Genomic DNA, 26897 nt, shown 5'->3' with positions numbered 1-26897 from the left:
CGGAAAAATAAGTTTCAATGTTCAGTGTTTAGTTCGGTAAAGTTTGGGTAAACGAACGGCCAATGAAAACTGAGAGTCGATACGCCGGCAAGCTGTGGGTTTCCGCTAGGTACCTGCAATAATTGCGCCAACAACCTACCTAGCTCAGTCTTCGATAGATACATTAACAGTGGTCTTAGTAGGTTTTCACCAGTTGTAGCTAGGTATCTTTGACAACTATGTTTGGGAGATCGAACTGAAGGTCTGACAACTAGGTAAATCTTCGAGGACATCTTACTTGAACCGGTAAATACTGGACTAGGTAGACACCGCAGTGGGTTTACATTTGTCAAGGGGTCTTAAACTAATAACCTGTGTGCTGCCAGCAGCTGGATAGACTTGTGCTAGCAGATTGTAGGTCATCTGTGTATAAGAGTGAAGTGCTGCGCTCGAGTCGTTTTGCCTCTGCACAGTTCACACCAATCTCTTCTTCAATTTTCTGCTCTTGTTGCTTTGAGGAGCTCGCATACCTCACTATGAAGACCTTCACTGTACTCTCTGCATTGCTGGCAACGGCCATCGCCGCACCTACCACACCCGCTGTAGATGCATCACTGCAAACACGCACTCTCGGTTCCCTCAGCAAGCTCCTGACACCAAAGTGCCCAGCAAACATTGCCCAGCCCGACGGCAAGCTACCCAAGGGCAGCATTTCGACCTCAGCCCTTGTCCCTATCAGCTCCAAGAACCCCAAAACCGCCTACCCCAACAGCGAGTGGGCGAAAATCACACCGGGCGACTTCTGCACAGTCTTCAACCTCGTCATCGACTCCGACGCCACCCAAGGCAAGGTGTGCAACCTCGTCTTCGACTTCCCAGACTATCTGCAGGCACCAGGCGACTTTGTCTTCCTCGGCAGCGGAAGGTTCTCTTTCACGGGCTACGACATCAACGCCGGCGCGGTGCCGGGCGTAACCACCTATGCGAACCAGCCGCGACCTGGCCCGAGTCCACCGAACCCGCCGCCCGTTATGAAGCCAGGAAATAGTTACATTGTTAACTCGTCGCCCTGTGGTATTCCGCCAGGCATTGGACCGGTGACGGTGAGCGGTAGCTTGTGCTCGAAGGATACGACGTTTTTATTCAAGCAGAGCAATATGACGTGTCCGCTGGGCTTTTATGTTATCCTCACGGATGACGATGGAACAGGCAGTGCGCCTCACTGAGGTTGGTACCATAGGGAAAGCTGTGGTTCTACTTCGAGTTCCCTATTCACTTTTTATCTTAATCTCTTTTAATATGACCAGATTGATCTTCTTTTGGAAGCATCTGCTATGATCAAGCCAGTCCATCAAATACCAGTAAAACCAAATCCATGCATCACGCTGTCTTTGAACGCTCAGCGTCCGGTCCGTCCAACTTTTCCCTACGCTTACCATCAAGAGACACAGCAGCAACACCCTCACGAGCAAGCTGTTCGGCCTTCACTGCCTCCTTTGTAACAGCTCGCTCGGTCTCGATACTTTGATCCTGGATTGCAAGTGCGATGACCATGCCGAGCCACGAGTCCTTCGGAATATTTCGCATACGGCAGATGGCTTCTAGTTGGGACGCATCGAAGTCGTTGTAGCGTTTGATGTCGATAGGCATGGTGGTAGGGGATATGCAGATTGAGAAATGGGTTAGTAGAGCTTTGTAGTCCTTTGGAAAGGACTGGTTGCTTGTCGATCAGGTGAGAGTTCAGCATGTTCATCGGTGTTTGCCTGAAGCACTTAGAAACTCGAACTGTGAGAGGTGACACTGGAAGCTCTCATGTCACAGAAGGTTAACATCAGCGACATTTACGAGTGACTTTGGAAGCTCTGAAGGTGCTGATGCATTTCAGAACCAATCAAGCTCTGGCATGACGCTACCTCCAGGATCGGACTTGACGGTGTACACTGTTGCAGGGAACAGCACACCCATCTCATCGCGAAGCCTGTCTAGTGCATCTTCGGTCAACTCCTCTCCTGACCACTTCTCCACCTCCGCGTCTTGAAAGTACAGCGCGGAGGCCTGCACATCTACCTCCATCTCCACCTTCGCGGCTTGAAAATATAGCGCGGAGGCCTCCGCCCCCTCATCGACTCGAAAGAACGCCTTCGTCTCGAAGCTGGCCTCAAGCCCAAACCCCTCTACTACCTCCTCTCTCAACACCCACTCCTCGTCCCCAACACACACGGAGATGTCTCTGCGGAGTGCTTCGCGAGTATCTCTGTCTGAAGAAATAATCTCGCTACCGAACAATTCCGCTTCCACACAGCTCTGACCCACACCGACAAACTCGTTCTCCGGTAACATAAACAATCGCGCTAGGCGCAAAGGTTTGCTGCACTCGATCTCCACCTTCTTCGCGTCAAGCAGCGCATCACCGAGGACGGTGTAGAGTTCTGTCCACGTGATGGCGGGATACTCGGCGGTCGAAGGTGTGATGATGAGATGGAGGCATGTGTCTTGGTCGAAGAGAATGTTTTGGTAGTCGTCGCCGGTGAGGACAGCGTACGGCTTCAGGTCCCATTTTTGCGCTGCTGCGCGGGACTCTTTGGTGCTGGTGAGGAGAGCTGGTGGTGAGGAAATGGCGGTGATGATGAGATCGGCATCCTCGCGGATGTGGATGGTGATGGAGGTGGGTTTGGCGAGGGCGAAGATCTGCGAGCGAAGCTCGAATGGGAGGGATGTGAAGGTGGCCATGACTGATGATAATGATAGTGATGGTATACAGACTTTGAGTCTGGAAGTGAATAGTGAGATATGTGATGGAGGGCTTTGCGACGGAGGAGTGAAAGCTTTTGAGGGCTGGAGAAAGCATGCGTGTGCTCGCTACGAAGAATGAGATCTCTGACAGTGCCGATGAAAAATATGTGCTCGCTACGAGAAAGGACATCTCTGATACTGCCTATGACCACCGTACCGTGGTTCTCGTAACTTGCTCTTGAAACTGCATTGAAAGTTATGGACCGAAAGCCGCACGAGACTGCGGTTTACCACTGAATCCTGATGGAAATCTGAAAATAGACAGTACGCACTCATACCACGGTACTGCCACGATAACTCCTCCATAGAATCAGATGGAACGAAGTGCGCGATTCGCGAGAGAAAAGCGCGCCGAACGCAACCCACGGTACCTATCGAACCACTGTAAAATTACTTTGCCAGATCAGACAGCCGCGCACGAGCTGTGTGGTTCTGGTGCCGTGTGATTCTGGCGCTGCGTGATCTTTACTGCGTAACCTTGTATAGCCTTCCCTTGTAATGCGCGCGCTCCACGTGACTGCATCGCTCACGATGCTTGAGCAACTTCTCTGCAGAGCAAATCAACCATTAATCTTAAGAAAACGTACGAGTTAGATCTGCCAAGATCCCGAGAAGTCGTGAGTAATCAGATGACTACAGTACATGTCGGCTCCACGATGTGATGCCCGAGATTCGCTACGAGGCTTCAACTCATTTGGTTTAAGCCACGATTGGACAGCTGCAACACGAGAGCGGGATCACAATCGTAGATCAGGCATAATCAAAGATCTGGAAAATTCGCATTCGTGAAATTGTGCATATTGATATGATGATCTACTCGAACATGAGCGTGTAGAGTAATGGAAGGAAGTGCGTCTATGCGGGTAGCGACTAGTCTGGTGGCTCGTGCACAGAGACGAGACTGGTCGCTCAAGAATCTATCAGCCTAACATTACCCCAGGGGTACAGATGGCCAAGAGAGCGAAAGATCGTTGAAAAGACGCATTTCCGAACTCCTGCCACGTTAAGGTTGACATTTCTCCATATCCAGTGATGATACGCGCGTTGAGGCTTCGCAACAGGCGCAGGCTGACAATAGCTGGTGCTGCAGTCGCCACCGAGGCAGTGATGGCGAGGCTGAGTTGAAATAAAACTGCTGTGTTCCCCCACAACATAGACCTCGATGGTTTCGCTCTTGGTTCACATTGCATGCCTCAATCATAATTATGTCAGGAGCCTTCGCTGTAGTTGCAGTCGCCGATGTTCTTGTTTGAGCTGACCGTGATCTCTATAACTTCTTGTGCAACATTGAGGATGCGCCCAAAAACGCAAGAACACTTTGTGACGGTATTGCGGGAACGGTTTTGCTGGCTAATGCGTCGAAAAGATCCCTCTTGGAACTAAGGGCTTGAACTCGATCCGCACCTGTTGCCGAAGTAATAGTTATTCTACGCTCAGCCCTGAAGGCCTCAGATCGCGAGGTGAAAAGCATTAAGGCTCTCACACTCAAATGCAAAGGCAGCACTAAGAGGTGGTCGAACATACGGTACGCTTTGAGCGAACAGAGGGTCATTAAAGCTTTGAGCAGCCTGGAGAGGTCGAAGTCGCTCTTGACAAATACCCTTACCCTGGCCTGTAGGTTAGTACTGAGTCTCACTTGCTTCCGAGTTTAACAAGTTGTTACAATTGTCTTCTGGATGGCTGCGTTTTGTGTACAATGTGTACCGAGCTTCGTGCTAATGCTTGCAGGGAGTTGACTGGCATCGAAAACCGAAAGGTTGAGAAACCTGTTCAGCAAATTGTGTCAAAAACTGTAGACCTTACACAGGCTGTTAATTCGAGACTTGATGCCAACGAACAATCACCTGCGACCCGCTTGGATGCTCTGCGACGACACAACTTGACGACCCAGACTTCTCACCAGCACGCGCTCAATGCGAAGCTTGATGCTCACCAACTAAAGCTTGCGACAGCTTGTAAGCTGCTCCGGGATTCTTTGAAAGCAATACGGAGGGCACAAATGAGCGCAGCATCCTCGCAAATCGACTTCAGCGTGTTTCCGTGCAGACTCATCAACGAACTGCACTTATCTCACGAGACCTAACAGCCCATACTCGAACATCCAACAAAGAGCCCGGGACCACACATCCTACATAGCCACTGGCCAGTATATACAAGCACAAATATATCATACACCCCGTTCACAAGTCGATGCAGCGAAATACAAGCATCACTTTTACGCACCGCCTCTAGATAAAGATGAACAGTGCACTGCAAAATGACAGCGCGTAAAGAGATTCGTAGCATTACAACAGTATACAATCTATGTAATCTAAAAAGGAAGATAATGATAAAAACCCCACTATGTTCCAAAGAAAGTAAAGGGGGGTGGGATTAAACAGCAATGATAGACACCAAACACCATACATATGTCCCACGCAATGCAAATACGAAAATCCCCAAGCCCTAGAAGAAATGTGGAATCTCGTCTCACGATACCCTAGGGATGCTGTGATATCACAAACGCACACGGCCCTCCTCCGCTCTGCCGCCAAACAAGCTCATGAACCCTTCTCGCCGGTCTGACCCTCTATCGCGTCTTCCGGCATCGATTTCATCGTCGCCACCCATCCACGCCGGTCTCGTGATGGAGAAGTCTGTAGCCTCGAATGTATTCTTAACGCGACTGGCAAAGTTTTCGAAGAAATTCCCTGTATCTTCATCGTCTTCGATAAGGGGTCTGCGTCGCTCCGGGCGCGCGCGAGGCGCAGGTGCGTTGGAGACAGTGTCTGTGATGGAACTCGGCTCGCCGGCCAACAGCGCAGGAGTATCGGTGTACTGCTCCGGAGGCGGGCTCGTTGCAGCACCGTGGCGACTACTCAAGCCCAATACGTTGCCACTGGCGCTCTGGATCTCGCGCTCGATCAGCGCGCGGCCCTCGCGCCAGCTACCGCTCCCTGCGTACGTGCCCGCTTCGTCTTCGTCGTCTTCGAGCAGGTCGCCAAAGCCGCAGATATTGCGGATCTTGCCGTACAGACCGAATGTAGTGGCGAAAACGGGGACGAGGATGAAGATGGGGAAGAAAGAGCTGAAGTTCTTGCCCAGTGGACTCAGATCGATGAGTCTGCCAAGGAATTTATGGAACATGGTCTCGTTCCAGATCGGTTTGTCGGTCATAGTCAAGAAGTTGTACGACAGTGGGACTGTGAGCTTGGCGACTTGCAGCCCGTACCAGGTGGCGGATTCTTGATAAGTGTTGCGACGCACGAGGGCGCGGTTTCCCCAGATCTTCACTTCGGTGAGCGAGAAGAAGGCGCAGATGCACATGTAGCACAACCAGGCTGCGGCGATGATTTGACCCCCGAAACCGATTTGCGAACGAGAGGAGGACTGGCGATGCACGACAGTCCAGCCGATAATGGATAACTTGTGGCCGCCAATTTCTTGGAGCTCACGCACGCATTCGGACCAGACTATAGATATCGAGGCAAGGACCGTGATGACCCAGGAACCGTAAGTCAATGCTGGAACAACGTTTACATGGAAATGATACCGCGTGTATGGTGTGAGGAGGGTGAATCGATTGTGCCAGTGTTGAGGCGTTGGATAGGTGGCAGTCTTGAACTCGAGGCGCTGGCTGCCTTCGGAGTCAAGGATTGCTTGCGTGCGGACTGCTTTGCGGACTGTTATGTCCCACTCGTTCTCGAAGCGATTTTTGGCATGGCGTGCTCTCTTCAGCTTCCTTGTCAAGTCTGCTAGATATCGCTCCGTAATAACTGGCGGGACGGTGGTCGCGCTTGAGCGGCCTACAGTGCCTGCTCTACTTTCTGGCAAGCTGCCCTTTTCTGCCAGCTCATCAATCCACTCTTGGAATTCCTTTGCTGTACTGTTCTTCCTTTGCTTAAGCTGCACAACCTGATGCTCGTATTGATCGAGTTTCTCCAGCGCCTCAACCAGCTTCTCATGGACCTTAGGCGCCTGGCCCTGAATCTTCTTGAGGCGTCCACTGATACTCGCATATCTGAACAGACTCCTCGGAAAAGCAACCAGCCCGTGTCCCATCAGGTAAATACCAAGTATCAGACCCCAAGTGTACGCCAGCGCCATGGCCAGCGATTTGAACGTTTCCAGTTCGAAGCCGTTGTACCAAATCAGGTATACTGAGCCCACGATACTACATCCCAGCATAATCAGCCAGTATCGCCCGTTGCTTCTCAGCGCATACAGCACCCGCGCCTTGGGCTCGCGGTATCCCGAGTCGCAGTATTCGCCCAAAAGCGGCAGGATCGCCCACGTCAGCGCAAAGGTCAGCCAATACACGATGCGCCACGACTTGTAGACGACCGTATCGCTGAGCCAGATGCCACGCGCCCCATCTGTGTCCGTCCCCGCGCTGCTGGCAAGATCGATAGGGAGAAGCACGACGATGCTGGCGGGCAACGCGATAGCAAGGAAGACGGGGATGACGACATGCGCTGGTGTCGTGCGGAGAGGGAGGTAGTAGCGTAGCAGGAGCAGCACGAGACCGCAGGTGGAGAGGAGGGAGAGGACGAAGAAGGCCGTGGAGCCGGCGGCCGAGGACGTCGCCGTATATGTGGGGTCGTCGGCGTAGATTGTCGTCGCCATGATGGGTGACAGGCTGTGTGAGGGAGCAGGAGTAGCTATTTGGCGCCTGGCTGAGGACGCGTTTACTCGGACGAATAACTGATGAAGCACGCCGGTAGTTTCGGAAGGGAGGGCACGCGAGGTGCTGCTACTTCACAGCACCATGTCTCTTGCTTTGCACCTGATCCTGACTAGAGGGACTTTATTTGAAAGGTATAACTGATATCAAGCCTCTACCGCTTGACATATTGTTTGCGCTTGTTGCACTGGACCCTTTCGTCATTGTAGCCAGTAGGCCGTTTTAGCGACGCACAGCGATCACGAACAGTCCGCCACCCTGGGCAAAAGCTCCCTACCTAAGTGCACCTTCTCTGCGATTGCATCATTCATCAAGCTCATTGCAGCTGCGGGGCGCGCATCGCAGCACTTGACTAATCACCAGCACCTCCACCATCTAGATTCCACATCGCCTCTGCACAACATACCTACATAACCCAAACACTCCCAAACCACATCCTCCGACCTTCACACACTCAGGTACACACCCAGTTCTACCAACCACTACCTTCACCAGCCATCCTAACCTTCCCAACGCAGCCCCGGCAACCGCCACCATTTCCTCCCTCATCCGCCGCTTCTTCAGCCGCGCCCCCAGCCCGACCACAATGTCCGCCACAAAGACAAAAGTCCAGTCCATCATCGACGAGAACCCCGTCGCCGTCTTCTCCAAGTCGTACTGCCCCTACTGCCGCCAGGCCAAGCAGCTGCTGAGCGACAAGGGCGCAAAGTTCTACGCTATTGAGCTGGACCAAGTCGGTATGTGATATACTCTAACGGCGCAGGGCTTGCGTTGTGCGTCTGCGAAAACACCTATAGCCGAGAACTGACGTGTGCTGTAGATGATGGCTCAGCCATCCAGTCTGCGCTCGCCGACCTGACCGGCCAGTCTACCGTGCCCAACATCTTCATCGCGAAGCAGCACATCGGCGGCAACTCGGACCTCCAAGCAAAGAAGGGCGAGTTGGTCAACCTGCTTAAGGACGCTGGTGCTGTTTGACTAGCTACCGACAAAGGGAAGCTCTGAGCTAGTGTCACAACAATCAAACAAATAACTTACACAATACGTGCAACACGCAATCCAAAGCACACATGTGCAGTGTGACACGATGTGACGTAGTGATGATTGGAAGAGATGTATTCGATGGTCAACTACCACCTGCATGGGCTCTTCTTCCCTGTTCGCTACAATGCGTGCGTCTTGCCACCAAACAAGCTAGCCTAGGCTTTGCGACGCTTTCTATCCATATCATTACCTGTACGTAAATGCTAGCCGTAACCTCGTTACCAGACCGAACTGACCTTCGGAAGCTGCCGCGCCGACTAAGTCTGCATTGCGTCCGTGAAGCTCTGTGCTGCTGTTGTCGCGAAATACCTGACATCGACATCGTCGTCCTGTTGCAACTTCTCGAGGTTCGGCAGTATGCTCTTGGTGATCAGATCTGTCGCCTTCTGGCAGCCTTGGCCTGGTGTACCTGCCTTCTCCAGCGCAATCACTGTCCCCTCCTCGGGCAGCTGCTTTAGTGTGTTGACAAGTACACCGTACGACTTTGCGACATTGAAACGGATGTTGGGGATGTCGTCGTTGACAAGCTTGTCCATCATGGGAAGAATCGAGGCCTCGATGACGTCAAGGCTGAGGGCGGGTGCCAGGGTCTGAGAGAGATCAGTATGCGCGCAGTCCATGTATCACCAACAACAAAACTTACAGAAACAGCAAAGCAGGTGGTCATTCGGTACAGATAGTTGGGATGTTGACCCATCGCCATGACCTTGGGAACAATGGCCTCGTTAGCCCACTCGACACCGAAGACCTCAGTGAGCTTCTTCAGGTTCTGAGTCGAGGCTTCACGAATGGAGAAAACGGTGTCACCCAACCAGCTCATGCACAAACTGCTAAGCTTCTCATCGAAGAACTTGACGCCAAGCTGCGAGGCAAGGAGGGGAACGTATTCGATGATGGCCAGACGAACACGCCACTGCTTGTCTTCGGCGAGTTGGACAATGGCGGGAAGGAGGGACTGCGACAGAAGCTCGATACCGATCACTGTTCGAGTTAGAAGGCAATCTCTTTTATAACAATAAGTTGCACACATACCGTTGTTGACAGACTCGAGCTTCGAAATGATGTTCAGTCGGACGTCAGGGAACTCGTCCTTGAGCATCTGAAGGAACATGGGGAGAAGATGCGAGATGGTCTCGTCCTTCCCGAGGATGGGCGCTAGTCCACTGATTTGGGTGCCGAGGGCGGCGCGAACGTGCTGTGACTGATCGGAGACCAGCTCCTCAATGCTAGGCATGACCTCATGCAGGAGGGTCTCGCGCTCGAGCAGTGCGCAGAAGCCTTGGATTATCAGTGGTGCTTCGTTGCACTTTCAGAGGATGCGCCTGCTTACCGGGGATCTGCCCAGCAATGGCGCTGCGAACCTCCGCCTCTGTGTCCTTGAGTAGCTTGACGAAGGCCGGGACGAGATCACGGTTGACAACCTCCTCATCGACCGCCTTCGCAATCTGCACCCCGTTAGCCTCTGGCCAAATGCTGTTCCCTGTCTGCACAAACCTTCTCAAATCGATCCGCGACCATGTAGCGCACCCTCCAGCTCTTGTCCTCGAACAGGCTTCGCAGAGCAGTCAGCAACACGCCATGACTTGACTGCTGCTCCTTGGGAACTGCCTCGGCGATTGCGATAAGAATGTCGACTGTCAGAAGCCTGACGCTGTCCTGGTCGTCTGCTGCAAGGTGCTGGAACAGAGGAATCATCTCCTCGACAACCACCGAGTGTGTCATGGCCTTGATGAACTTTGCGAGGTTGTTCGCCGCTTGTCTTCGCACCATAGGGGTATCATCGTGCACTAGCTGGCCGTAGTGCTGTCTGAGGGCTTCCTGCGATGGAGGTGTGGCGCGGGAGTAAGGAGTCTGGTACAAGCCAGTCGCAGAGATCTTCGAGGTGAACCAATCTGCTTTCGAGAGGCGCATGACAAGGGGAATAAAGGCATCCTCAATCTGCTGCTGTGACAGCTCTTCGCAAATCTTGTTGAGCGATTCGACAGCCTGTTGATGTTAGTTGCAGACCCGGTGTCGATTGGAACCAAATTTGCGCACCTTCTCGCGGACGAGGGGCTCTTCTATCGCAGCCAGGTTCTCTAGGGGAGAGAGGAGGACATGGGCGTGCTCCGGGCCGCCAACGTATTCGACAAACTTGCCCAACTCCTCGCTCAGTGCAGTGAGCACCTCGTCCTCGTCCTCAACAGACTCTGCGTCATGTATTAGCGCAAGCACAGACACGATGGTGTGCTTTCAAAAGCTTACCGTCGAGGAAGGGTATCAGCTCATCTCGCGTTCGCTCAGCGCCCAACGCAAGAGCTATCGTGTTCAGGCGATGGATCGCATTCAATCGCAAGATAACGTCGTCGTGCTTGAGCTCGTCGATGAGCACGGCAATAGGATAGAGCTCGTCGTTCTGTGCGTCCATGGTGGGCTGTGCGGATCGGGCTGCGGAGGAGCGTGGTCGGGGCTAGGGGCCGTCCAGAGCGGTTGCGAAGAGAATGGCGCACGTGTCGGAGTGAATCAAGTTCACTGCGGGGTTTGTCCTTGAAAGGCGTGAGCTTGTGATGGGCGGTGTGGGGGCAGCTCAGGCACGGAGGCGTGTTGACGTACCTGGTGTTGGCAGCAAGCGAACTGGGAATATTAGAGTAGGTGGGGCGACAGCACTTGCGGCAGGCGCAAGAGACGAGTGTATGGATGTGAGAACTGTCTGCCCCAGTTTCGATGTATCTTGGCGCAGGTGGGTGAATCGATGTTTGGGCGTGTGTTAATGCGTGGTCTGGGTCGTTCTTTGGTGTTGAAGACTGCAACGCAGACATCCCACCAAATGGCAAGTGCCAAGACTAGCGGGCAGCATGGGGAAATCACGACCGAGCCACAGCCCTAGCATTTGAACATCATTATGCCATGTCGCCCGCGTGACTGGGCTTGGATTTCCCTCCGTCACATGTCACTCTACTCTTCTTCACCTCATAGAATCATGAGCGAGATCTGAACTGCGCTGCATCGTCTCCGTGGTCTTCCGACTCCATCTACGCTCTCTCATTTGCTTGCTCACCTGTCAGTAGCGCAAGGGACCAGCATGGACACCATCAACTCTGAGGGGTCGAGTGAGGGCCAAAACTTGCCAAACCCCACAACAGAGACGGAGCCTTTGCTTGAGAGACGACCGTCAACCACGTCCAGCCCGTCTCACCAGTCAAGCAAGCAGCTCACGACTCGTCATGCGTTTGCCATTCTTGTCACTCTCCAGATCGGCTCGGGCATTTTCGCTTCTCCAGCCCAGGTCGACAGCAACGTTCCTTCGCCGGGCGCAGCACTGCTCGTCTGGGCCCTTGGGGGTTTGCTCTCATGGGCAGGTGCTGCTTCATTCGCCGAGCTCGGTGCTGCGCTTCCGCTGAACGGAGGCATGCAGGAATATCTACGTCACGTGTACGGCGATACCGCTGCGTTTCTGATGGCCTGGATCTACATCATGGCAGTAAAGCCGTCGTCCATGGCCATACAGAGCATTGTGATTGCTGAATCCGTTGGCTCTGTCAGCTCGACCGAGCCTCTGGCTGGGTGGCTGTTGAAGCTCATTGCTGCTATGGCTTTCGTTTCGATGGTTCTGCTTAACTCCATCAACACCAAATTCACTCTACGGCTAAGCGAATCTTTCACTGTCTTCAAGATTTCTACAGTGGGGTTGATAGTTCTTGGTGGCTTGATCGCAGTCATTGCGCACCTGGTCAACCCTCACTCGTCGCTCTCTGGATCTTCAGACTGGTATTCAAAGAGCTGGTTTGAAACGCGGCCGACAGTTTCCGAAGGTCACATCATCAACTGGGACTCTATCAGCACTTGGGACCGCTATGGTCATTATTGTGCTGCCATTTACGGGGGATTGTGGGCCTACGACGGATGGGATAACGTGAGTTTTCGGGACACTGGCCAAAACCATTGCCACGCAGTGTTTTGACGGAAATATCGAACGCCTGGCTGACTTGTGCCTACAGGCCAACGTGGTTGCCAGCGAGATCCGTGATCCCGGTCGCTCCCTTCCCAAAGCTATCAAAGCCGCTATGATTGTTGTGCTGGGTTCTTTCGAATTCGTTAACATTGCCTACTACATTCTCTTGTCATGGGACAAGCTGAGCTCCAACAATGCTGTAGCTGTCTCCGCTGCAACATCGCTTTTTGGTCGACCTGCAGGGATCCTGATCACCACTCTAGTCGCGGTATCGTGTGCTGGCTCGGTCACAAGCAACGTCTTCTCTGTCGGTAGGCTTACTGTGGCTGCTTCCCAACGTCATTACCTACCTGCGTTCTTCAGTAAACGAGGTTTACCACTGCTCAGTAACACAGACGCCAACAGACATGCAACCTCGCGCTTCGATGCTCCTGTGTATGTGTATTACTAGTACGCAATCTTCTTGTGCTAACAGAACAACTAGCTACGCAAACATCCTCGCCCTTGTGATAACTCTGGTATACATCCTCACGGGCAGTTTCCGTGCCCTCATCACCTTTGTTGGTATGGCTGAGTGGGTGTTTTACGTCAGTACTGTTGTTGGGCTGCTCATACTTCGTCGCCGAGAGCCACAGCTCGAACGACCGTACCGACCTACGATCCTTCTTCCTGTGACGTTCGTCACTGTAGGCACATTGGTTATTGTGCGTAGCGCGATGTTTGCACCTGTGCAGAGTGGAGTCCTCGCCGGTTTGCTGGTCGTGGGCGCCATAATCGGCACGCTGCGTTCGAGATGAGTTTTACGCACTCGAGCTAATGGGTGGATTCGCAAGAAGATCAGCATGGCCACAGTCGAAAGAGCCGTGAATAATCGCTGCGCGCCCCTGATACACAACCGACACAATGGACACCACAAACACCACCGAGCTCGTGAGCTGCCTACGGAGAATGGATTTTGAATCTGAAAGAGCTTGAATGTGTACGCTCGAGATTCAGTACGCATGTTGGTCGTACTAGAATGAGGCCATTTGCGCAAGTAAGCTCCTACTGCCAAGATATGAGCTCCACACCCTTAATACCGGCGTTGCTACACCAGCTGGTCGACACCTTTCCTGATACATCATCTCAGCACTCATGCAGTATGGTGACAGTCGCAAATTCATCTCACGTATTCTCAGTACTGTCTGACCCCGGCTAGCTCTGCCCTCCACTAGCTACCTATGGCCGTATCTTGCATGATCTCCACGTCGCGGGACTTTTTCTATACCCTGTTGTCGTCCAGCTAAAATCACCTTCCGATCTCTCAGAGCAAGGTGTTGTAAGGTTCGCTGCATCTTGATCTTGAGTGCGCAAGATTGCGTCAGTTTCCAGGCGCTCAAGAATAGCCAACACAGCATCAACACCAAAAGCAATTGAATTCCCAGAGTGCCCTTCCTTATCGACCATACTGCCACTCAACAATCCATCTTGTCTAGAGCAAAGTAATCATGAGCCGCGTCACGCAACTCACCGCCGCCATTGCCATATCATTCGAATTCGTGCTAGCCACGTCTCTCCTCGCCCTTTTTGCTTCTGCATACCCCGATCGATTTCGTACGATGCTGTGGCGCGACGGTGGTAGTAAAGGTTGGAACTCAGATCCAAGCTATCGTACATATTTGTACGCAAACTATCAGGCAATGCCACCCATGCCGCTGATCTGGGACGAAAGGTACCTTGCAGACCATGTGTACTAACATAACAATACTGAAGGATGAACTTAGGTCAACGCAATACAACCTGTGCATTGCCATCGTCACAATGGTTCTCTGGTTCGTGCGGCTTTGTATTCGAGGACGCACGTTGGATGTCTACAGTGCTGTTGTGAGCAACGTGCTGTATGATATCATCCTCATCGCACTCTGGTCTTACAGTGCTGTCGTGCAATTTTCTGGCGATTTCTCAGACCCAAAACACATCTCGTTGCGACCGTGGTATTTCGACCATGGATGCAGCGAGGCATGGCCATCGAACCGTGGTGCTTGCGAGGCCGCAAAGGCATCATTTGGGTTGACAGTGTTTGCCGTGTAGGTACATTCATTTCGAGACCAGCGTCGAAGTCAAGTTAATATGTCGTCGATCTGTAGTCTCTGGTTCGTTACCCGAAGTATTGCGATGTGTATGTACGGAGCGTACACTTACGGCAGGAGCTCTGAGGAGGTAAACGTTTTATGTTGTAAGGATGGGGAAAGCTTTGGTAGGAGTCAGTGCTGATAACGTGCACAGATCATAGCAGTGAGAAATCTAGAAGATGAGATTCGAAACGCTAGACCAAAGGAAAGCTTCCAGGTCAGGAGATCAAAAAAAGACAGGCACCTTGATCGCTAACGATCAGCATTTGCAGCTAGCAAAAAGCTCAGGCCCAGTGCAGTGATTAATCACAAAATTGAGGGTTTCGCGCCGAGATCACACAACACTCTTCTCGATGTCCCAGACAGGTTCGATGACTGGGATTTTTCTTTTAGTACAATATGCAGGACTGCCACGTCAAATGACCCCAGTATATGGCAGCATGCGGCCATCTCCTCATATTTCTCATAAGTCTCTATGATCGGTATGGGTACTCAAAATGGGCACAATAAGGCACGTACAGAATAATGCTGCACTTGAGGTTCAATCACTAGTTCAAAATAGGTCATCTTGCCGGTCTAATCAACAATGGTAGTTATCAGATACTTAAGGAGGCAACTCACAAGATTTTTGCGTGTACGTTAACGTCAAGCTTGATACTGACGACTTGTTATCTTAAGCCGAGACGACGTTGTGTATCGGCCAACTGTACGGGCTGGGTGGATTGCGTCATCGTTTGTGACGGCTAAGCGCCGTCCCTTCTGCAGAAGGCAGAGGGCTCAAATGAGTCAGATCTCCTGGGGTTGCACGTTTCATGTTGGTGAGATACAATCAAGGGTCATTGATCTCAAGCCTCACATTAGAGGCGGGAAAGATTAGGCAAGTGGTGGTAACGAGAAGGGTGATGTGATAATGTGGAGGGGCTTCCGGTACAATTCTTTCTATGGGCACCAGCAGAAGACAGCTGAATCTGGTGGCAAATGGTTATCCAAGACCTCGACTGCATAGACCTCTAGTTGCCACTCCGTAAACGTGCAAGCTATCATCTTTAGCGGAACTTTACCACAACGTGCAACGGCAAAGCCTTCCACTTGCAAAGACCAACAGTTCGATAGTTCGCGCCGGCGAAGGGGTGGCATCAGCCAAGAGTCCCGGAAACTGCATGCAGCTGCAGAAAGCCTTTCGCGCGGGTTGTATGCTACACGAAGTATAGCTTCTAGGCCTCTTGCTTCTATCGGATACACAAGAAGGGCATGCATGCGCGCGGAGACTGCATGTCTACAACCATCCCAGGCGCAAAGAAGGAGGTGATGGCAGCCACAATTGGGGAATCGTGCCAAGCACAACAGTATAACCATACAAATCTCCCCGCCCGTGCATGATCATGCACAGTCTTAGTGGGCAAGTGCAATGATGAGGGGTACACTATTGGTATGGATGAGAAGGAGAGGACCCCTCTTCGTAAAAATATGCAAGGCATATTGCTTCACGCTCTTCATAATCTACTCACCACAGCCTTTCATTCCTACTTCTATATTATATTTTCATAATGAAGTTCTTCGCCGTTGCTGCTCTTGCCAGCCTGGCACATTTGGCAAGCGCAGTCAGCGTCGTTGGCCAGGCTGAAGGTTTCGCAAAAGGCGTCACAGGAGGCGGTAGCGCCACACCGCAGTGCCCAAAGGACATCAAGGAGTTGTCGTCGTGGTTGACCGACTCCACAGCACGAATCATTGTCCTCGATTAGACCTTCGACTACACCACATCTGAGGGAACAGTCGCAGGTACTGCTTTTGAGTACAGAAGAGCACTGACCTGTAATTAAAAGGCTGGAAAAAACAGGTGCAAGCTGGGGAACTGGTGCATAGTGGCAACGTATTCTATTAGACTCGTGTGACCTTGGACAGGTCAAGGAGACCGTCACTTACTACAAGGCTGCGAAAACACCTATCAAGGTTGGATCCAACAAGACTGTTCTGGGTATTAGATCCAAGGGTATCGTCAATGGCAAGGGTTTGATCTTTGCTGGCAAGAACGTCATCGTTTAAAACATTCAAGTCAGCGACATGAGCCACAAGTACGACTGGGATGGAGATGCTCTCTCCTTCGCCGGAGCTGACCTCATTTGGGTTGACCACGTTACGGTGAGTCAATTGCAATCATGCTATCATGTGCTACTGCTAACAGTCTGGTCGTCCTGGGCGCCAACACTGCGTCTTCGGCTCCACACCCAGCACCCGCATCACCCTCACTAGCAACTTTATCAACGGCGCCTCCGACTGCTCTACTGGCTGAGACGACTGCTCTACTGGCTGAGACGACTACCACTACTGGGTCTTCGAGATGGTCGGCGCCGGGACTCCATCACTATGAAGAACAGCTACATCACCAAGACTTGTTGATGTCATTTCTGCGCATGCCGCACCGCTCATGCCTGTTTGGGATTTGACGTTTCTCTGATGTAACTTGGTCATTTCTATTCGTGTTCATGATTAGGCGGCAGTCAATAAAATTTAGAAATGACAGCATGTGCTCGATTGCAGATTCGAAAACAGAGATCCAATGGTGGTTCAAAGACGAGAGATAGAAGCTAAAGCATTGTAATCAACAGTGGCTTATTGGGTCTAGATTGAACAGTGCAGACACCCCAGGATTGTGTTCGTCAGTCTGCTGAATACCATGTGCTGGTGTATGGAGTGTGTGTATATCCAGCGAAGTAACGGACTATTCACTAAGGTCATATAGTACCCTAGATGAATACCCTTACTAACCATCAATGACGGCACAGGCAAGATGATGCCACGTAGTCTGTGAGTCCGACGCTGGCAGTCGGGCTACCACTCGTGTGCGGTAGAACGTTGTTGACTCACTTGGGAGTCCGCAAGGGCTCTGTATTCGCTACATAGCGATCACGCTCGTCAATGCCATGTTTGCGTTTGATGAGTAGTCGGCTTGGCCGAGAATTGACTGATTCGCTAGCAAATGCAGTATACGTTGATCTTCACTATTATCTTCGGTAACACAGGTGTTAGAGTCCTAGGCGTAAATTGTGAGAGACTCGACATGATACGCGCCGAGGGCTATCAGACGTATTGCATTGGCGTTCATAAGAGCAAACAACAGAGAAATACGCAAAAAGGTTCAAGCATCGCAAAAGTCGAAAACTAGAGCATTCTTAACTGCGACCTGAGAGTAAGTTTTTCTTTGAAGGCTGCTGGGACGTCTGGAAGGCTTTTGCTGTCTGAGGTCTGAGGATTAGGGTTGTATGGACAGATGTACTTATGATCTCCCATTGCTGCTTAGGAAGCAGCTTCAGCGATAAGGTCTCGACCGGACTCATTAGGTGCGTGCACTTGTACTCCGGCATTGTGCTCAAAGAGGAGATTAAGCGGACACAGCTTGAGGCGTTGTGGTCGCTGAGAACTCTCTGCACAGGCCTCCATTGGAGACGGGCGCCGCTGAATGTCACAGTTGCACCGTGGCAACTCAATGTCTGGTTGACAGCGGACCGCGCTGCAGCGAAGATCAAAACAATGCCCTGAAGTGGGTCGACTTTAGGTTTCCAACCCCACAATTCAGCGTAACTGGGCGAATGAAGAATTGCCGCGTGCTCATGCATTGTGCTGGGTCGAATCACGCCTTGGAGCGCTCCTGAATTCGGTCGAATTGCGAGGCATTGCTGCTGGACACTGCAGCTAGTAGCTCATGAACGGCTCTTCCTGACGCGTGACGTGTTGTTTTGGCGTGTCGAGTGGACGAACCCAACCTCCGCTGCCTGTGCGAGTCTCCACGAATGTGTGTGCGAGTCTCCATGCGTTCAGATGAAAAGGGATAGAATGCAGCGAATGAGCGGTGCCGTTGGATAAAAGTCAGGGTGCTGCGAGATGACTGGCCCTCGTGCATGGGGGATGACGCTGGCCGGCCCGCACCTGCGCTAAGCAAAGCTCGGGTCACAAAAGTAAACAAGAGCAACGCCGAGGAAAGAGCAGCTCGCACCACAAAATCTGTATCCATGCCTGTCCCTGTTCTTACCACATTTCAACGTTCTATCATCTTGCAATTGCTTTTCCTGGATTTCTGACAGTCGTACCTTGTATGGTCTCGTGTGGAATCTCCAGAAGGTAGCCCCACCGCTCCCTCTCGCCGCAGGGCACCCTTTCTCGGTCAACCCAACTTCCCTCCCGCACATACCGCCGCATGATCTGAGCAATCTCAGCGTCTCCCGCTTCGACCGGCCTTACACATCGAACGCTTGTCGTAACCGTCGTCCACGCCCGCACGGGCACACACCGTCATGGACGGCCCACCTCCACCGCCGCCAAAGCATGGCGAGAACCCAAAGACGACCGGAGGCACGCATGCCCCTGGAGGTACTGGCAGTGGCTTACCTCCAGGCAACTATGACATCTTCATCATACCACCTCACTCCTCTGGCGGCGGATTCGTGTACCTTCCAAGCCTTCAGGTGCAGCGAAACAGTTTCATGGCAGGCATAGCCAGCACGCTTGCCAGTATCGCCGTATGGAAGCTGGTTGAACCTCAAGTGAAACAGTACTCCCAGATGGTCAGCCAGGGCGTGTCGTCAGGCGGCAATGGCGTTATACTGCTCGTGGTGCTTGTGGGCATCGCTGGCTGGGTCTTCGGTCAGACACAGGGCAGAGGGAAATTCGGAGCCTTTGGGTCAGGGAGCGGACCTCAAAGTGGGACGAATGCCGGGGCTGGCGCTGGCACACCGGGAGCAGGTTCTGGCTACCAACGGGCACCGCCACCACCGCCGAACGGAGCTTTCCCCGGTGCTGGCGGTCCTCCACCACAAGGTGCTCAAGGAGGATGGGGAGGCTATCAACAATATGGTGCGTCATCGCCACCTCCAGACGACGCCGAGTCAACCTTTAAAGCAGAACAGGCCAAAGCTGAGGAGGAGCGCAAACGCGCCGAGGAGGAAGAGCAGCGGAAGCAGGCTGAGGCGAAGCGGAAATCAGATGAAGCGAAGCGGAAAGCAGATGAAGCGAAGCAGAGAGAGGATGAAGCGAAGCGGAGAGAGGATGAAGCGAAGCGGAAAGAGGATGAAGCGAAGCGGAAAAGGGAAGAAGCAGACCGCAAACGAGCTGAAGAGGAGAAACGGAAGCGGGACGAAGAGGAACGCAGACAGGTAGAGACACAACGTAAACAGGCGGAGGAGGCGAAGCGTAAGCGTGAAGAGGAGGCACGGAGACTGGCTGAGGAGGCAAAGAAGATAGCAGAAGAAGTGGCCCGAAAGGCAGCCTGGGAGGAGCTCAAGAAAGCCGAGGAAGCAAGGAAGAAGCGAGAGGAAGAGGAGAAAGCGAAAGAAGAGGCGGCAAAGCAAGCTCGAGCGAAGGCAGAGAAGGAGAAATGGGAGAAGATGAGGCAGCGTGAGCGAGAACAGCGCGAGCGTGAGGCCCGCGAACGACTTGCCAAAGAAAAGGCGAAGAAGCTGCAAGAGCAACGAGAGAAGGAAGACGCCGAACGTGAGGCTCGTGAAGCTGCAGCAAGAGCAGCCATCGAGAAAGAGATCCGAGAGAAGCTCGAGGCTGAACAAAAAGCCAAGGCAGCTGAGGAGGCAGCGAAGAAGGCCGAAGACGAAAAGGCTGCCGCAATCGCTGCTGCGGCAAAGGAGAAGGCTGCTGCAGAAGCTGCTGCCCTCAAAGCGAAGGCTGACGCTGAGCGGGCTGAACGGCTCAAGGCTGCACGGGAGCGAGCCCAGCGCGACCGAGAAGCTCGACTCAAAGCAGAAGCCGACAAGATCAAGGCGGAAGCTGCCGCTGCAACGCCAGACCCCAATGCGGGCCGAAGATCCACGACATATGGCGGCATTGGTGGTGGTGAGCGCCTCGATCCGTACGCAGGCGCTCGGAGCCCGCCCATACCTTCACCGTCCGTTACGTCCACACGTTCCTCGCCGATCAAAGCTACTGTCACATCCAAGAAGAACTACGAGCAGGACACTGCCAAGTCGTACTTCGGCACTGAAGCGCGGTCAAGCGCGTCTCGCTCTCACGTTTCTTCTGCATACTCAGAGTCCTCTTATGCCGAATCCCACTCGACCTCGCGGACAACACCCCCGCCCTCTCACCGAGGGCCTTACTCTACAGCTGATCCCAACAAGATCGTTATCAAAGCTGTTTACCTATTCAACAATCTTTTCCCAAAGCCAGTGGCGCAGCTGGTCGCCAATGTGGGCAAGGTAACCGATGGGTTAATACTGAAGATCCAATCCGAGGGTCTGTTTATCGATGACGACGTACGTGGCATACCACAGCGCGAATGGGATGTGAAGGCCTGGACACTGAAGATGGTTGAGGTAAGCTTTCCCAATCCCTCTCTCAATCTCTTTCTGGCTATGAATCAGTTACTGACTTGTCACACAGAGCGGCACTCAGCCTTCAAAAGGTCTGCATATCCTCCGTGCTTCGGTCCGTGATGCCGACGGAAAGAAGTATGTCTTCTTCATCGATGAGTCTGAGAGCTGGAAACTGGCGCTCGGCCTGCAACGGTTGCGTAAGGGCAGCCAGGTTCGCAGTCTGCAGAACAGCCAGATGGCGCCAAACGATGTAGCGAGGATATTGAACGCTGTACCTCCTCTTGCATGAGTGAATGATGGGGGCAATTCGAATGACAGCGTACGGTGAGCAAAGAAAGGTCTGGAGTTTATGTTATGGTCGTGGTTCCATGTTGTGTTTATCAGTACATTCCTGGTGTGCATCATCATTGCGTCATTCCTTCGATGGAACAAACAAGCGAGCGATTCGATGAGATATACCCTCTTTTCTCAAAAGCCTCATTTGCATCAGCATAAGCGGCGGAGTTTTGCATAGTGTTGTCCTTTTAGGTAGAGTTCACTTTGACTTGGGCGTTTGCTGGAGCGTTGTGTGAATTGTAGATATCGAGCGCCGTCTAACTCTCAACAATCACTTGGAAAGCATCGCAACTTCCATGGACATTATTACTCATCTAGTGATTTGTTTGACCCTATGCTATGGAGAGCACAACGTAGCCGTTGCCGGGGAAGTTAAGGTAATGAATCAAGTGGAAGACTCGAAGCCATATATTTCTATGGAGCAATTAGAATGATCAGAAGTGCCCCATCTGGATGCCAATCCAATAGAGTCCTGCTTCTAAGACGGACTTCTTCAAAGTTTTGCCGACAAGGCATCCAATGAATAGCTAGAGTCCGGTAAATGGCGGTTAAATGAGGTGTCGTTCATCAAGGTCCCGCTCGAATGAAGGATTCGACGAATTAAATGGCGCCGCACACGGGCTCCGAGCCTGCGAGAAGATGCGAGAGGGACTGGCGGAGAGACCAGGCGGGATTGATCATGACGATCAGGCGTTTTGTACCCCTCACTGCCCCACTATCACCAAAGCTCATGCATGCAGATGAGTGATTTGTTGGGCCGCGTCAGCGCTCGGAGATACTGTAGACGGGAGGTATAAAGAGAAGATACTTGCTGGTCAGAACGTAGGTTTGAGTTTCTACCATCAGACCGTTCAACTTGTTCATTACAAACACCAACACCAACAGCGCACCACCGGTACGATGCCGTAAAAGAAGCATGTCGGGGACATGAAGTCCCTCCTCCGTTCGCACGCCGGGGTTATCATGGTCAAGTTCAGTCGAAGCGACATCGACAGGTATTTTCTCGAATCTGAAGCATGCATGGCGGGTGTTCAAGTTCGTTTCCCATTCATCCCTCCCGTCTGTGTGGAGACGTCAACACTCTTCGATACAGACGTGATGGACGGATGGGAAGACGACTTGTTCTGAGATTATACCGTTCAAACTTGATCTGGATAATTCCAGCGAAAGGACTAGCTGCTTCTTGATCCTTTCCCCCACGCCTATGGGCGTACTGACTGATGCAGTTTCTGAGTGAAGAAAGTAAAAATGTCGACTGACAAGATTACCTTTTTGACCAACTGGTCTGTCACACATACCAGATCACGTTTTACAGAGCAAAATCAGGACTGATGCCATATAGGCACGCTACCCCGTACCACGCCCCCTTGTACCTCGCTCAGGCGAAAGGCTACTTCAAAGATGAGGGCATCAAAGTCGCACTCCTCGAGCCTAACGACCCTAGCGTACCCTCATCCTCTTCCTTATTGTATGGTCCACGACTGACATCACCAGGATGTTACTGAGATCATCGGCTCCGGCAAAGTCGACATGGGCTTCAAGGCCATGATCCATACGCTCGCTGCCTCCGCACGTGGCTTCCCTGTCTCCTCCGTTGGCTCGCTACTCAACGAGCCCTTCACAGGCGTCGTCTACCTGACGTCCTCGGGCATTACATCGGACTTCACGACGCTGCGAGGCAAGAAAATCGGCTACGTAGGCGAGTTCGGCAAGATCCAGCTCGACGAGCTGACCGCGCACTACGGCATGGAGCCGTCCGACTACGAGGCCGTCCGCGTCGGCATGAACGTGACCAAGAGCATCGTCAACGGCGACATCGACGCAGGCATCGGCCTCGAGAACGTGCAGATGGTGGAGCTGGAGGAGTGGCTCGTAAGCCAGAACCGCAGCCGCGAAGAGGTCAAAATGCTGCGCATCGATGAGCTGGCCCAGCTCGGCTGCTGCTGCTTCTGCTCGATCCTGTACATTGGCAACGACGCCTTCATCCGCGCGAACCCGGAGAAGGTGCGCGCGTTTCTGCGCGCCTGCAAGCGCGCCACCGACTTTGTCCTCGCGCAGCCAGAGCAGGCGTGGAAGGAGTTTATCGACTTCAAGAGCGCGCTGGATTCGCCCACGAACCGCAAGATCTTCGAGCGCAGCTTCGCTTACTTTAGCCCAGACTTGCAGAACGTGCAGCGCGACTGGGAGAAGGTGACGCGCTATGGCAAGCGGCTGGGTGTGCTGGAGGAGAGCTTTGCGCCAAACTACACCAACGAGTATCTCGAGTGGGTGCTCGAAGACGACAGTGCGGATCCTGCAGGCGATCAGAAGAGGATGGTGGTGCTGCAGCAGGGCGTCAAGGAGCAGGGTGGCTTCAAGCGTTTGGAATCGATCGCAGCGAAGACAGTCGTCGGTGCTGCTGCGCCTGCGGAGGCTTAGGCTCAGGTATCAGTAGGAGAGGAATGTGTGATGGCTGTTGGTGGAGATGCACTCGCTTGCTCCATCTCGGTAATCCCACACATGTGCTTCTAGCACTGCAATGAGTCCTAGTCAGAACCAAGTAACACTCTTTTGGACGAAACAATCCGGTATGAACCCGATCGATATGTGATTGATATATGCGATGAATACAACATCGTTGTGTCTTCCTTCTGACAGCGAGCATGTCCTGGTCAAGCTTGCAGTGCGTTGAATGTGCTCACAACTCCTCGACAACATTGACATTGATCATTCCCGCGAACGGCGTCGTCTTGCCCACACCAGCTTCATCGCTCAACGCCCACAGCACCAACTGCTCCAACACGACTCTAGCCGTGGGCTCAGTAGGCATCCAGTGCCCCGCCTCCTTGACCACCAACACCTGGCTCCCCTTGACCAGATAGTCCCTCACATTGTCAAGCGCCAGCCTCAAATCGAACGCCGGATCGCGCTCCCCGAGCACAAGCGTGGCCGGAGCTTTGAAAGCGCCCTTCGGCGATGAGCTAGATGACTTGTCGTTCCCAGAGCGTAGTTCGAATAGTGCGGCAGTGGTCTCTAGCGACTTCTCCCATCGCCCGATGAACAGGCCTTCACGGTAGATTCTAATCTTTTCCGACATGCCGCGGTCCTTGATTCTGCGTCGCACAGACTCGCCATACCGACCTGTGGGTCCGCCGACTGGCTGGTCTAGCAGCTGTGGTAGTGCGGGACCGGTAGACATGCACATGGATTCTGCTGCAGCTCTGGGATCCAGTCGGGTAAGCAGGTCGTCGCCTTTCTCGTGTGGACCAAGACCCAGGCTGTGCATGATGCGCAGGAACCAGTAGTTGCCGAAGGAGGTGAAGAACGAGTCGAGCGGGGCCGGCAGGTGGAAGCAGAAGATGTAGAAGGAGCGGCTGAATTGCGAGAGCACTGGCGTAAAAGCTCGCAGAGCGTTCTTGGGAAGAGAGGTGTTGAAGGGATGACCGGTCCATGTGCGCATCATTTGACGTGCTAGTGTCCATTGGGAGGAGGCGTTGTAAGCGGTTGCGTGAGGCTGTCAATTGTCAGTGTGACTCTTTTGATATGGAGGAGCTCAACGACGTACGATGATTCCACTCGTGATGATCCAGTGATCAGCCAACTCGCTCGCCTCAGACGCAAGTCGAGCGCAGATGAGCGCTCCCCAGTCGTGGCTTACAACTACACACTTTCTGTCCTCCTGGAGGAACTGTTGCCTGACACCGATAATGAACTCGGTCATCGCCTCGAGTACCTCGAAAGGGCCGTACTCGGTCAAACCGTCGCTACCACCGTATCCAGGCAAATCGACTGCGACGAGTGTATGAGACTGTTGCAGCGCAGGAGTCTGCATGATGTGCCGCCATAGTAGATAAGAGTCTGGGAAGCCGTGCACGAAGACGGCTACGTTACGTGACGGAGGAGCTTCAATGCTGGCATTGACAACATAGTGGATGTTGACGCCGGTGGTCGTGGTGAAGAAGGCGTGTCTGAAGTTTGGGAATGGCTCGCGGTCGAGGCTCCAGTACTTCTGCTGCGCTATGATACGTCAGTACTTGTTTTGAAGTACACCTGACACAGCCGCTTACCACTCTCTAGCTCCTGCTTCTCCTCCTCCGTGTCCTTGGGTTGGAAAACGCCATTTTTCCACGCAACCATGACCCAGGTCGTCGCTAGGCTAAGAAGTCCAAAGCTGAGCTTGAATACGTACCACGCGAGGCTCGTTAGCTTACTGCTCGGCTTCCGAGCGGTCGCTGATGGCGGAGAAGGCATCGTTGATAGCTTGCATGCGACCTGTTAGGTATGTGGTGGTCGTAGAGTGGGATTTGCAGGCCGTGTTGAAGTCGCGTTGTGGGGTCACCAAGATGCGGATTTGACGACCATCAAACAGCGCTCAAGGGGCCAGCCACGTTGCCCGGAGTGCGTCCATTGCGGAGCAACAGCTCGAAAGCAGCAATGATGATCCTTTGTGTGCGTTGCCTGTACGGTGTTGCAGGCCGATGATCGCGTTCATCGATCTCCCTTGGTTGCGTACCGCGTCTGTGCACGCCTCAGCTACGGTAACACATGACGAAGTACAAGGCTAAATAGCTGCCTACAACAAATAAAATGTAAGGTTCAACAATGTGGGGTTTCTATTGGCTCGCACTTTTCACGCCTTAATTAGCTCAGCGGCCTCGATTACATCCGTAATGAATAGTAACAGTTGGAGAAGGAAATTAACACAGTGGTCATTCGAGGCTATATATTCTGCGGTCCCTCAAACAAGTGCGCGGTACACGGATGAGCTACATGGAAAAATACGCTAATTCATAGCATGTACCATCTACGTAGAGTGCAAGAATCCAAAGGTGGCTAAGAGGAGAGATTCTAGGAGCAGATAATTCACATTGTCGCTTTCTGTAGGTCTACAGCATTGCAGCCTAGCACAACCTCATTGACGATCTTGTAGCGTTTTCTCGATTTGACATAACCTAAGTAGGAGACTGCCTCTCGCCGCTATCTAGGAGACCTTGTCTGAGCCGAGCAGATGATGAATAACTGGACGCGAGCCCTAGTCAATCGTGCGATTTACGATTGAACCACAATTTGTCGCACGTCCACGAAACGGGACCTGCGACACATCATTGCTGGCTAGACGTTGAGCCTCCGTTGGGCGCACCAGGGGGTTTTGTTGTCAGTCAGACCCTCTCTCCATTCAACGTATCCAAGAACTTCTAGCCTGGGCAAACTCACGAGAGACTGAAGCATAAGCCCTGGAAATCTTCAGAATTCGTTTGGCGCAGAGAAACCTTGCTCTGAAGCAGCGACCTCTGGCTCAAGTGGCGAGGCGATAGCACACACAGCTCTTGCCGACCTGACCAGTCACTCAGGCAGTTCCGTGGCCGAGACATTCTAAACGACGAGCTCCGCTACACCTGTAGATCGGCGATCGGCGGACATGGACTAATCGTGTGCCATCACGATCAAACGACTTGCAAATGCAAATTCAGAATCGCATCTTCGCACTGTCTGCCACGTTCCGCCATCAGCACTGTCAATTCCACCACATCGCAGACACACTGCCCGTGATCTCACTGTTCTATCCATCCATCCACCCACCCTCTTCGACGAAAGTCCCCCAAGTCTGCAAAATAGAAGAATATCAAGACTGTGCAACAGCATGTCGAAGAACCCTAAATTGGGCGATGGGGGTGAGTTGAGACGAAGTGGGCGGGGGCGGTCAGGACAATGAATGTCACGACAGCGTAAGTGTGATGTCGAAG

At 52.8% G+C, this 26897-nt stretch overlaps 11 protein-coding genes across 11 annotated transcripts; 6 read left to right on the top strand and 5 right to left on the bottom strand.

Moving 5' to 3' along the window:
- Positions 1 to 515: 515 nt before the first annotated feature.
- Positions 516 to 1205, top strand: EKO05_0003529 (uncharacterized protein; the record flags this gene model as incomplete). Its single annotated transcript, XM_038945340.1, has 1 exon — positions 516 to 1205. One exon carries the CDS (start codon positions 516 to 518, stop codon positions 1203 to 1205), a length of 690 nt encoding a protein of 229 aa, XP_038800742.1.
- Positions 1206 to 1359: 154 nt separating this feature from the next.
- Positions 1360 to 1629, bottom strand: EKO05_0003528 (uncharacterized protein; the record flags this gene model as incomplete). Its single annotated transcript, XM_038945341.1, has 1 exon — positions 1360 to 1629. The coding sequence occupies one exon, from the start codon at positions 1627 to 1629 to the stop codon at positions 1360 to 1362; it is 270 nt and encodes an 89-aa protein (XP_038800743.1).
- Positions 1630 to 1860: 231 nt separating this feature from the next.
- EKO05_0003527 (uncharacterized protein) lies at positions 1861 to 2709 on the bottom strand (the record flags this gene model as incomplete). Its single annotated transcript, XM_038945342.1, has 1 exon — positions 1861 to 2709. One exon carries the CDS (start codon positions 2707 to 2709, stop codon positions 1861 to 1863), a length of 849 nt encoding a protein of 282 aa, XP_038800744.1.
- A 2559-nt stretch (positions 2710 to 5268) lies between these two features.
- Positions 5269 to 7377, bottom strand: EKO05_0003526 (uncharacterized protein; the record flags this gene model as incomplete). The annotated part of the gene is made up of 1 exon (XM_038945343.1): positions 5269 to 7377. One exon carries the CDS (start codon positions 7375 to 7377, stop codon positions 5269 to 5271), a length of 2109 nt encoding a protein of 702 aa, XP_038800745.1.
- Positions 7378 to 8021: 644 nt separating this feature from the next.
- Positions 8022 to 8413, top strand: EKO05_0003525 (Glutaredoxin; the record flags this gene model as incomplete). Its single annotated transcript, XM_038938589.1, has 2 exons — positions 8022 to 8172; positions 8256 to 8413. The coding sequence occupies 2 exons, from the start codon at positions 8022 to 8024 to the stop codon at positions 8411 to 8413; spliced, it is 309 nt and encodes a 102-aa protein (XP_038800746.1).
- Positions 8414 to 8736: 323 nt separating this feature from the next.
- Positions 8737 to 10886, bottom strand: EKO05_0003524 (protein phosphatase 2A structural subunit; the record flags this gene model as incomplete). The annotated part of the gene is made up of 7 exons (XM_038938407.1): positions 8737 to 9069; positions 9123 to 9460; positions 9512 to 9757; positions 9810 to 9924; positions 9974 to 10465; positions 10517 to 10668; positions 10724 to 10886. The coding sequence occupies 7 exons, from the start codon at positions 10884 to 10886 to the stop codon at positions 8737 to 8739; spliced, it is 1839 nt and encodes a 612-aa protein (XP_038800747.1).
- A 654-nt stretch (positions 10887 to 11540) lies between these two features.
- On the top strand, positions 11541 to 13207 carry EKO05_0003523 (uncharacterized protein; the record flags this gene model as incomplete). Its single annotated transcript, XM_038938424.1, has 3 exons — positions 11541 to 12371; positions 12457 to 12845; positions 12895 to 13207. 3 exons carry the CDS (start codon positions 11541 to 11543, stop codon positions 13205 to 13207), a joined length of 1533 nt encoding a protein of 510 aa, XP_038800748.1.
- Positions 13208 to 13897: 690 nt separating this feature from the next.
- Positions 13898 to 14705, top strand: EKO05_0003522 (uncharacterized protein; the record flags this gene model as incomplete). Its single annotated transcript, XM_038938340.2, has 4 exons — positions 13898 to 14121; positions 14174 to 14476; positions 14537 to 14625; positions 14676 to 14705. The coding sequence occupies 4 exons, from the start codon at positions 13898 to 13900 to the stop codon at positions 14702 to 14704; spliced, it is 645 nt and encodes a 214-aa protein (XP_038800749.2). The 3' UTR covers position 14705.
- A 4105-nt stretch (positions 14706 to 18810) lies between these two features.
- On the top strand, positions 18811 to 21127 carry EKO05_0003521 (uncharacterized protein; the record flags this gene model as incomplete). Its single annotated transcript, XM_038938396.1, has 2 exons — positions 18811 to 20838; positions 20906 to 21127. The coding sequence occupies 2 exons, from the start codon at positions 18811 to 18813 to the stop codon at positions 21125 to 21127; spliced, it is 2250 nt and encodes a 749-aa protein (XP_038800751.1).
- A 1295-nt stretch (positions 21128 to 22422) lies between these two features.
- EKO05_0003520 (Glycylpeptide N-tetradecanoyltransferase) lies at positions 22423 to 23592 on the top strand (the record flags this gene model as incomplete). The annotated part of the gene is made up of 3 exons (XM_038938260.1): positions 22423 to 22457; positions 22517 to 22619; positions 22669 to 23592. 3 exons carry the CDS (start codon positions 22423 to 22425, stop codon positions 23590 to 23592), a joined length of 1062 nt encoding a protein of 353 aa, XP_038800752.1.
- Positions 23593 to 23851: 259 nt separating this feature from the next.
- EKO05_0003519 (uncharacterized protein) lies at positions 23852 to 25404 on the bottom strand (the record flags this gene model as incomplete). Its single annotated transcript, XM_059636182.1, has 3 exons — positions 23852 to 24667; positions 24719 to 25170; positions 25221 to 25404. The coding sequence occupies 3 exons, from the start codon at positions 25402 to 25404 to the stop codon at positions 23852 to 23854; spliced, it is 1452 nt and encodes a 483-aa protein (XP_059492165.1).
- Between the last annotated feature and the right edge of the window lie 1493 nt (positions 25405 to 26897).

The sequence above is a fragment of the Ascochyta rabiei genome, chromosome 5 (genome assembly GCF_004011695.2).
Source record: "Ascochyta rabiei chromosome 5, complete sequence".
Classification (NCBI taxonomy): Eukaryota; Fungi; Ascomycota; class Dothideomycetes; order Pleosporales; family Didymellaceae; genus Ascochyta; species Ascochyta rabiei.
The sequence above is the reverse complement of the archived record's forward strand: the minus strand, read 5'-3'. Positions and strand labels throughout refer to the sequence as shown.